This window comes from Cherax quadricarinatus, chromosome 83, assembly GCF_038502225.1.
Source record: "Cherax quadricarinatus isolate ZL_2023a chromosome 83, ASM3850222v1, whole genome shotgun sequence".
Taxonomy (NCBI): Eukaryota; Metazoa; Arthropoda; class Malacostraca; order Decapoda; family Parastacidae; genus Cherax; species Cherax quadricarinatus.
The window spans coordinates 10,471,563-10,483,262 of record NC_091374.1 but is presented as its reverse complement, the minus strand read 5'-3'; the positions used below and the strand labels follow the sequence as shown (position 1 = coordinate 10,483,262).

At 38.4% G+C, this 11,700-nt stretch overlaps 1 protein-coding gene across 10 annotated transcripts in view; it reads left to right on the top strand.

The window, feature by feature from the left end:
* Positions 1-11,700, top strand: part of LOC128702089 (cysteine protease ATG4B) — a 65,703-nt gene that overhangs the window by 30,246 nt on the left and 23,757 nt on the right. For all 10 annotated transcript variants that reach the window (XM_070102830.1, XM_070102825.1, XM_070102826.1 and 7 more), the window contains one exon: positions 3,894-4,003. In XM_070102830.1, the coding sequence (XP_069958931.1) occupies positions 3,894-4,003 (110 nt within the window). The remainder of the gene's footprint in view (positions 1-3,893; positions 4,004-11,700) is intronic.

Here is an 11,700-nt window from a genome sequence, read left to right as displayed (position 1 = left end):
TAGCTCAAGTCCCCTCACTGCCGTCAACATGGTTTGTTTGCATTCGTGTCATTACGATTTCGTGAGTCATGTTGACGGCAGTGAGGGGACTTGAGCTAGAGTTTGTCACGGCCACGCTAGCTGGAGATTCGTCTGTAAAAACTTGCATTTGTGGTCACAGTGGTGCCTATGCTAACCTTCCTATGGTGTAGAAATATACCTAGTTGGACGAATCTTATTGTGGCTAGCTGGTCCAGTGGCTAACGCGACGGTCTGGAGTTTTGAGACTCTCTGACCGCGGGTTCAAATCCCCCCCGTGGTATGGTTTGTTTGCAATCGTGTCATTACGATTTAGTGAGTCACACTAACCTAATTGGTGTGTGATTACAGTCCTCTTATGTTTTCTCAGTTTGTCCTCATGGTTTGTTAGCAGTGAATATATCTGATGTGCATAACATCTCTAAATGCGTAAAAAAAATTTGAGAGATCCTCCACCCAAAAACAATTTGAAGGTTGGGCTAAAGGGCCCACAAACAAACAGCAAATGTTCATAGTAAATGTCAGTTTGTAATGGGTGTATAACATGATTCGTTCTCTCTTCTACCTGTTATCCTTTCTGTTTTTCTTACTCATTTTCTTGGTTTCTTCCTTTCTTTAGTAATCTTCATCTTTCTACATGTTCTTCTTTTTTATTTAATAATAAATTGAAGTAAGCATTATATAGAAATTATTTAAAACCATTGAAAATTAGCAGCCTTGTAACCTGATTTTTCCCCATGCGTATAGTGGAACCTCGAGTTTCGTACTAGCTCCATTCCAGGAGCTAGTACTAAAGTTGAAATGTACTAAAGTCGAAGCAATATTTCCCATAAAAATTAATGTAAATTCAATTAATCTGTTCCCTGTTCCAGACCCAGAAAAATATTTTGCAAAAACAGTGATTATGTGTGAGTGAGGTGAAAGTGTTGAATGATGATGAAAGTATTTTATTTTTGGGGATTTTCTTTCTTTTTGGGTCACCCTGCCTCGGTGGGAGACGGCTGACATGTTAAAAAAAACAAAATACAGTGGACCCCCGGTTCGCGATGTTAATCCGTTCCTGAGAGCTCATCGTAAACCAAAATTATCGGAAAACGAATCAATTTTCCCCATTAGAAATAATGGAAATCAAATTAATCTGTGCAAGACACCCAAAAGTATGAAAAAAAAACTTTTACCACATGAAATATTAAGTTTAATGCAATAGAATAATTACAGTAACAACAATAACAATAGAATAATTGACACTTACCTTTAATGAAGATCTGGTGATGATTGATGGGATGGGAGGAGGGGAGAGTGTTGAACCTATTGTTTAGAAGGGGAATCCCCTTCCATTAGGACTTGAGGTAGCAAGTCCTTTTCCGGGGTTACTTCCCTTCTTTTAATCCCACTAGGACCTGCTTGAGAGTCACTGGACTTCTGTCGCACAACATATCTGTCCATAGAGGCCTGTACCTCTCGTTCCTTTATGACTTTCCTAAAGTGGTTCACAACATTGTCAGTGTAATAGTCACCAGCACGGCTTGCAATAGCTGTGTTAGGGTGATTTTCATCCATAAAGGTTTGCAGTTCAACCCACTGTGCACACATTTCCTTAATTTTTGAAGTAGGCACAATGGATTCCACACCTGGCATAGGCTTCTCAGAGTTAGCCCCAAACCCTTCAAAATCTTTCTTAATTTCCATACTAGATGCGCGCACACTGGCTGGCTTGTAAACACTGGCACAAACGGGGCAGCTCAGGCCACACGTGGACACATCTCGTACGAATCGTGTCGCATACCGGGTTTTGTAACGGGAACCAAGGCAAATTTTTTGCAATATAATGCATCGGATACCAGATTTATCGGATACCGATTGCATCGCAAACCGGGGGTCCACTGTACATATTTTTTTTTTCAACAAGTTGGCCATCTCCCACCAATGCAGGGTGACCCAAAAAGAAAGAAAATCCCCAGAAAGAAAATACTTTCATCATCATTCAACACTTTCACCTCACACACATAATTACTGTTTTTGCAGAGGTGCCCAGAATACAACAGTTTAGAAGTATATACGTATAAAAATACACAATATATCTTTCCAAACTGCCAATGTCCCAAACCCCTCCTTTAGAGTGCAGGCATTGTACTTCCCATTTCCAGGACTCAAGTCCGGTTATATAAAATAACCGATTTCCCTGAATCCCTTCACTAAATATTACCCTGCTCACACTCTAACAGATAGTCAGGTCCCAAATACCATTTGTCTCCATTCACTCCTATCTAACACGCTCAAGCACGCTTGCTGGAAGTCCAAACCCCTCGCCCACAACACCTCCTTTACCCTCTCCCTCCAACCTTTTCGAGGACGACCCCTACCCTGCCTTCCTTCCCCTACAGATTTATACGCTCTCCATGTTATTCTGCTTTGATCCATTCTCTCTAAATGACCAGACCACCTCAACAAACCCTCTTCAGCCCTCTGACTAATACTTTTATTAACTCCACACCTCCTAATTTCCACACTCTGAATTTTCTGCATAATGTTTACACCACACATTGCTCTTAGACAGGATATCTCCACTGCCTCCAACTGCCTCCTTGCTGCAGCACTTACAACCCAAGCTTCACACCCTTATAAGGGTGTTGGTACTACTATACTTTCATACATTCCCTTCTTTGCCTCCATAGATAACATTGTTTGCCTCCACATATACCTCAATGCACCACTCACCTTTTTTCCCTCATCAATTCTATGATTAACCTCATCCTTCATAAATCCATCTGCTGACACGTCAACTCCCAAATATCTGAAAACATTCACTTCTTCCATACTCCTCCTCCCCAATTTGATATCCAATTTTTCTTTATCTAAATCATTTGATACTCTCATCACCTTACTCTTTTCTATGTTCACTTTCAACTTTCTACCTTTACACACATTCCCAAACTCGTCCACTAACCTTTGCAATTTTTCTTTAGAATCTCCCATAAGCACAGTATCATCAGCAAAGAGCAACTGTGTCAATTCCCATTTTGTATTTGATTCCCCATATATATATATTACTTAAATTAGTAATACAATAGATAATTTAACATTTAAAATAACATTTACTTACCTTTATTGAAGACTGTGACTGGCACTGGACCCTTGTCTCACAAAATAACTGTCTACAGTTCTCTGTCTCTGGTGCCTCTTTAAAATTTCCCTAAAATGGGACATGGTTCTGTCACTGAACTTGTTGTAGAGTTGTCTTGTTTCAGCTTGCTCAGGGTGATTTTTTCAGAAAATACCTGCACCTATTCCACATTGCACAGATCTCATTAACCTCTGAAGAGGGCACCATCCACCAATACCATCCACTACCACCACCACCATCCACCAGTACCATTCACCAATACCATCCACCACCAATACCATCTACCACCATCCACCAATACCATCCACCACCACCACCATCCACCACCACCACCATCCACCATGGTAGCTTATTTCACAGTTGCACTTAATAAACAAGCACCAAACACAATTAATTAATTGTGAAATGTTTAAATGAGCATGCAGGTTAGTGTTCACTCAAGCATAAACAAAGCCAGACTGGCTCGTGACACCTGTGTGGGGGATGTGGGCAGGTGCGAGCAGGCGAACAGGTCTGGTATGCAGTATGAAACATGGGACACAGTGCAAAATGCAGGATCAAATTTAGCTGAAAAAACGGTTCGAAACTAAAAAAGTATGATAGGGCGTACGAAACTCGGGGTTGCACTGTGGTATTTGAAAAATAATCTTAGGCATTGTTGGTAATTCTTGTTATTAATGATGCAAAATTGAAATATTAAATAAAAATTTAAGTGAAACTATAAGTTATTAAAAACCTATTTTGTGCACAGGATGTAGTTGTCAAATTGAAGGAGAACGGATATGGCGGCCACTACTACTATTTATTCCTCTACGCTTAGGACTGTCTGAAATGAATCCTATCTATTTCTCAGGCCTTAAGGTAATATGCAGGTGTTTCTTGACAAAAAGCATTGAGAATTATTGTGTGTGCATTCTATATCCATTGGTTCAAGTGGCATATGCTATACTAAATTTGGTCACATTTTTCTCTAAGTTTCCTCTGTCCATTCTTTCTATTTATCATCTATGTGGTTAACAATTTCCTATTTTTGCTAAGCTTGTTTATAGTTTTTCTACTAATACCTGATGGTACTCTCAGTAACCATCACTCTTTTACTATCAAAACTATTTATTCATATATGACATTATATTTTTTCTTAGAAATATTGGTTTTCTTAGTGCCCCTTATTCCCTTGCATGCCACTAAGACATTGTATATTTAAAAATTTTACCATGAGTGCTTTTTTTTTTTTAAGTTCCTCACACTTTTAATTTTTCATTCTTCTTCTTCCTCTTCTTCCTCTTCTTCCTCTTCTTCCTCTTCTTCTTCTTCTTTTTCTTTTTCTTTTTCTTTTTCTTTTTCCATGTTGGCAAAGACTTATCATAATTCAGTTTTCCCACACAATCACAAGATTCTTAAAAGAAATGCAAATTGGTGTCAAATCTGAAATGTTTTGGCTATTCTTCAAATGCTTTTTAACACATGCAGCTAATTGAACACTACTTCCATAGTGCAAAACTTCAGGGTTTCAAATTCTTTGCTAAACTACTACTACTATGCCACCATATACAATATTCCACAGTCTATGATGCACATTTTAAAGAAACAGCCCTTCTGTACATATAGTACAGTATATCACTGATTATCCAAGGATCAATTATTAGGCATCCAACATTATCTGGCAATGAAAAGACCATATAAAATGTGATCATTTGGTGAAGTTGAAAATGCAGCACACACTCATTCCACGTGGGCACTAGATAATCAAGGTATGTTCCCTTCTTTGCTCCATATGTGTACTTCACTCTTTATTTAACATACAACTTGAGTATTGTAAGTACATTTTGGGTAGCTTATATCATTTATAAAATTAGTTGCATTTCTTTTCAGACTTAAAAATTAATTTAATTACAGTACTACACCTTCATCATATATTAAGTTGTTTAAACATTCATTTTTTTATCTAACCAGTATACAGCCTGACATATTTTTGTGTCTTATTCCCATAATCTGTTGGTATTAACATTCCTGTGCTTGTACTATGTGCATTTTTTGGATGGAGGGTAGAAGGTCGGAGAGGAAGGAGGAGAAGAGAAATGAATACAGGGAGAAAGAAAGGCATGAATGGATAGATGATTGGGGGTAGGAAGTAAAGGATGAATATACATACATACACCCTCTCTTGCTGTACTGGACTTGTATTAGATAAGCTCTGCCCCTAAAACTGGTTTTCTCTTTTTTTTATTATTAGTGAGTTAATGTATTTGTAATACCAATTTTTTTTTTTACCACAGATCAATTTTACAGGCTAAGAGCTGTTATCCTACCTCAGCTCATTTCAAAGCCCAGCCCTGTTTAAGGTATACAATGGACCCCTGTATCTGCGGGGCATGCATTCCAAGACCTACCGTGGATAGTAGCAAACCCTATATACATGTATGTCGTTTTTTATTTACATACGTACCTGTGATAAAGTTTAATTGTTAAACTATGCACAATAAGTTGAGACTTCTCTTAAGCTTTGAAGAACTACCATCATCACTACTTTTGTGCTTTGTGATCATTATTAAGCAAAATTAAGTGTTTTTTTGGGCCACGGTACACCGTGGATAACCAAAACCACAGATACAGGGGTCCCATTGTATTACTGCCCCACATGATGCAACCCAAAACAGTCAACTAACACCCAGGTACCTATTTACTGCTTGGTGAACAATGGCAGCAGGTGTAAGGAAACATGCCTAACATTTCCACCCATCCTGGAGATCAAACCACATACATACAGCCTCTCCCCATTTAGCGATGTACTCGTTTATTGACGACTCAGACATACGACGGGCTGTCTGACCAGGATGCTTACATAAACAGGTTGTTCTTCAACTCTATATATCCTTGGTTAGGCCTCATTTAGATTATAAGAACATAAGAATGTAGGAACACTGCAGAAGGCCTACTGGCCCATACGAGGCAGGTCCTTATCAAAACGATCTCTACCTAAAGCTACTCAAGAAACAACTCCCGCACCCCCCAACACCAATCAAACCCAGCCCCTCCCACTCATATATTTGTCCAGTCTCTTCTTAAAGCTACCCAAGGTCCTAGCCTCTATCACCCCACTGGGAAGACTGTTCCATGCATCTACAACTCTGTTAGAAAACCAGTACTTACCTATGTCCTTTCTAAATCTAAATTTATCCAACTTAAATCCATTATGCTGCACAGTTCTGGTCACCGTATTACAGAATGGACATAATGCACTGAAAAATGTACAGAGGAGGATGACAAAGCTGTTCTTATGTATCAGAAATTTTCCCTATGAGGATAGACTGAGGGCCTTGAATCTGCACTCTCTAGAAAAGCATAGAATTAGGGGGGATATGATCGAGGTGTATTAATGGTAAACAGGAATAAATAAAGGGGATGTAAATAGCGTGCTGAAATTTGCAGCCAAGACAAGACTTGCAGCAATGGTTTCAAGTTGGAAAAATTCAGATTCAGGAAGGATGTAAGAAAGCACTGGTTTTGTAATACGTAGTTGTGGATGAGCGGAACAAACTTCTGAGTACAGTTATAGAGGCTAAAACGTTGTGTAGTTTTAAAAATAGCTTGGATAAATATATGAGTTGGTGTGGGTGGGTGTGAGTTGGACTTGACTAGCTTGTGCTACTAGGTCTGATGCCATGCTCCTTCCTTAAGCAGAAGTGACTAGGTGGGTCATTGGGCTAAGCCGAAGGGTGACATGGACCTGCTTCACATGGGTCAGTAGGCCTGCTGCAGTGTTCCTTCTTTTGTATGTTCTTAACATTGAAACAATATCAAAGGTGGTTGACACAAACCCACTACCATTATAGTATGCTCCTTGCTTAGTGACAAATTTGTTCACCAACATGGTCTTGGGAACGGAATTCCATCGTTAAGCGAGGAGAAGCTGTACTCGGTAATTAAGTCGAGTGCACTGCCAACCGAGCCACAGGATGTGCCTTTAAGAGAATAGTTTAATCAGAATATTTACACTAAGTAAACCCTCAGTTTAACAGGCTAATGGAGAGTAGATGGCCAATAATGGCAATCTGGCTGATGGAGAAGAGATTGTTTTTCTGTCAACGTAACAGCAACGTAATGTCACCATGGTTGTTTAATACATGTATAGATGGGGTTGTAAAAGAAGTAAATGCTAAGGTGTTCAGGAGAGGGGCGGGATTAAATTATGGGGAATTAAATACAAAATGGGAATTGACACAGTTACTTTTTGCTGATGATACTATGCTTATGGGAGATTCTAAAGAAAAATTGCAAAGGTTAGTGGATGAGTTTGGGAGTGTGTGTAAAGGTAGAGGGTTGAAAGTGAACATAGAAAAGAGTAAGATGATGGGGGTATCAAATGATTTAGATAAAAAAAAATTGGATATTAAATTGGGGAGGAGGAGTATGGAAGAAGTGAATGTTTTCAGATATACTTGGGAGTTGACGTGTCAGCGGATGGATTTATGAAGGATGAGGTTAATCATAGAATTGATGAGGGAAAAAAGGTGAGTGGTGCGTTGAGGTATGTGTGGAGACAAAAAACGTTATCTATGGAGGCAAAGAAAGGAATGTATGAAAGTATAGTAGTACCAACACTCTTATATGGGTGTGAAGCTTGGGTTGTGAATGCAACAGCGAGGAGACGGTTGGAGGCAGTGGAGATGTCCTGTCTAAGGGCAGTGTGTGGTGTAAATATTATGCAGAAAATTCAGTGTGGAAATTAGGAGAAGGTGTGGAGTTAATAAAAGTATTAGTCAGAGGGCTGAAGAGGGTTTGTTGAGGTGGTTTGGTCATTTAGAGAGAATGGATCAAAGTAGAATGACATGGAAAGGGTATAAATCTGTAGGGGAAGGAAGGCGGGGTAGGGGTCGTCCTCGAAAACGTTGGAAGGAAGGGGTAAGAGAGGTTTTGTGGGCGAGGGGCTTGGACTTCCAGTGGGCGTGCATGAGCGTGTTCGATAGGAGTGAATGGAGACGAATGGTATTTGGGACCTGACGATCTGTTGGAATGTGAGCAGGGTAATATTTAGTGAAGGGATTCAGGGAAACTGATTATTTTTGTATAGCTGGACTTGAGTCCTGGAAATGGGAAGTGCAATGCCTGCACTCTAAAGGAGAGGTTCAGGATATTAGCAGTTTGGAGGGATATGTTGTGTATCTTTATATGTATATGCTTCTAAACTGTTGTGTTCTGAGCACCTCTGCAAAAACAGTGATTATGTGTGAGTGAGGTGAAAGTGTTGAATGATGATGAAAGTGTTTTCTTTTTGGGGATTTTCTTTCATTTTGGGTCATCCTGCCTCGGTGGGAGATGGCCGACTTGTTAAAAAAAAAAAAAGTAACAGTAGTGGACAATTCTGTAACCAGTGAACTTCATCTGTTTGTTTCTGAATCAGTTGACCCGCTGGAGTTTGACCTGTATTTCCAAAGTTCGTTAAATCTAAGACTTAGTATATACAGTAGGGCCCCACTTATATGGCGGGTTAGGTTCCAGGCTGTCGCCGGAAAGCAGACATTGCCGGAAGGCAGAACGCCATTTTTTCCATTTATAAATGCATATAAATGCCAGACAACAAGTTTACACTAAATTATATTAAGTTAGTAATAAAACCAGGCATTAAAAACACACGGAGTAAAATACATTTGCAGTAAATTCATTACTTATCTTAAAGTATTTGCAATCTTAACCCTTTCAGGGTCGACAGGCCCTCTCCGAAACTCGTTCTCAGGGTCGGCCAAATTTAAAAAAAAAAAAAATTATTTTTTCTTATGAAAAGATAGAGAATCTTTTCCCGATCATAAAGACACCAAAAGTTTGAAATTTGATAGAAAACTTACGGAATTATGCTCTCGCAAAGTTAGCGGTCTCGGCGATGTTTACGCATCGGCAATTTTGCCCACTTTGAGCTCATTTTCGGCCAATTTCACTGTACTAGTCGACAAAAAACATGAATATTTCGCTAGAACTCCATTTTTTCTATCGAATGGGTGCAAGAAACCACTCATTTATGAAATTCAACTATCCAGTACAGTGGTCAGAATTTAGCAATTTTGCCAATTTCACACAAATTTCAAAAGATGCCAATTTCCGAATAGGGTCCAGAATAAACAAGAAAGACATTCCTGGCACTAAAATGACATTTCCTCTAGTCATTATTCACGTCTCAAGGCCCCTCTTATATTCTTTTGCTTTCCACTTTGAATTTTTATTTTCACAAAAAATATAAGATTTACTGTTATGCAGACTACTGCATTAGTGTAAAAAATGGTATAAATATTATTGGTGCACTTGTGAAAGAATATTAGACTCACCAGTTGACGTGTATTGCACGCTTGGCACGATTTGTTTACTTTTGAAGTTTGGTAAAAATCGAACATTTCTGCTACTTTGAGCTCAATTTCAAGGCACCTTTCTTTGTAAAACCAGTCAAAATCATCTCTATTTCTGTAATATGTCTTCCATTCTATAAAATGAGACCAAGAAAACTAGAATACAACAATAAATACCATACGAAAATACACTGCAAAGTCGCTGATTTATTCAAAAAAAATGGTCAAAGTTTTTTTTTTCTCATTATGCACTGTGTGCTGCAGGATTTTTTTTAGACTGTGCACACTGACCACATAGACCCATTCTTTCATATGAAGGCCTACCAGCTTTCTCCCACTAGATTTGAGGCCGCTAGAATTTATGAGTACTAGTACGTCAAAAACCCCTACGCGTAAGACGTACTAGTACGACGAAAACCCTCAAAGGGTTAATGTAGGGAAAGAGGTGAGTAGTACTTATTTGTAGGAAGTCAGGTGCAGGTAGCCCAGGTGTAGGTAGCCCAGGCTCCCCGTCTCATACTTAATATACGATATTTAAAACATCCCAGAGAGGTAAAATACACATACAGTACACTCATTATTTACCTTAAAATATGTGTAGTCTTAATATAGGAAGAGAGGTGAGTATTTATTTGTAGGAAGTCAGTGTAAGTAGCCGGTAGGTGTAGCCCGCCTGGGCTACACCTACCGGCTACCTACACTGTGGCTTAGAGCCATATTATTAACATCGACATGTCTTATTCACTGAATTTAATCATTTCTAACAACTACCTTTAGATGCCATCATAAACGAAGGTAGAAGTAATGAATAATTCATGCCGAAAATTGTAAACAAAAGCGGAGTGAGGGAGTGGCTGGGTCAAACGCAGATTCATACACGTTTTCTCTGATGGCTGAGCAGAGAAAACGTAATGTTGTCCCTCCACCCGGCTACCACACAGCTCCACAAGTATTATTATCAGAGCACACACAAAATATGCAATAGATGCCAGACAACAAGTTTACACTAACTTATATTAAGTTAGCAATAGAAATAGACATTAAAAACACAATAAAAGGTAAGATACACACAGAGTACACTTATTACTTACCTTTATTGAATAAAATCAGAATGGCACACCATCATCCTCTAACTTGGCACTTAAAGCAAGAGGCTTACGACTTCTCTTTTTATCACAGCTAACCTTAGACGCCATCGTCAATGAGAGCCAACTAGTTAACCCTTAAACAGTCCAAACGTATATATACGTTCACTCGCTTAGCGCCCCAAATTTTTTGAGGAAAAAAAAAATCTTCTCTTTTAAAAGGAAAAAAAAGCATATGGTACCCAGGCATCCCCAATTACTTTAATATGGAACACACTGAGTGCACACACCCATTCTCTCATGTCTAGGTGACTCAGGCTTATTGTGGCAATGTTGAATGAATGACAAAGAAAACGTATATATACGTTTGGGGCGCTACGCGTGCGAACGTATATATACGTTTGGACCGTTTAAGGGTTAACAAAAGAGTAAATGAGAGAGAGAACGAGATACAGAGTTGAGACAAGGTAAGAACACAAACTGAACAGGTAGTGGACGATCACTTGGTCAGGCGAAATAAATGTGTATTAATGTGTGTCTACTTTTAGTTCATTCATGTCCATTTGTAAGAGTTTGTAAAACAGTTACCTCAATATTTTTTTATTAAAATAATAATTACCCCACAATACAAATACTCTTACATTGTGTACAAGTTGTACAAGTTAGTTCAGAATAAACAAACAGCAACACACCATTTTTAGAGTGAATGAAGATAATAATATTAATAATAATAATAATATTATTATTATTATTAATAATAATAATAATAATAATATTAATTATAAAAAGCACTAAACCCACAAGGGTCATGAATTGCTATATATATAGAGTAAAGGCATAGGAAAAGAATATTTTTCTACAGGTATCCCCCAGTTTGACTAGAGAAAACGTAATTCTTCCAACACTACCTACACAGCTGCTTTGTAAACAAATCTCATATTTACGTCAGTTTTTATTCTGTGAGTGTATGTATCATATTTATATGCTATGTAATGGGTTTCATATATAATTTTGAGGAAAATATTATAGATGGATTAATGAAAATGCCTATATTGATGTGAAATAAGACATTTAGTGTGCCCAAGAGTGATTATTATTACGTAGTATTGGCGTCATGAGTAGAGAGAGACTTAGCGAT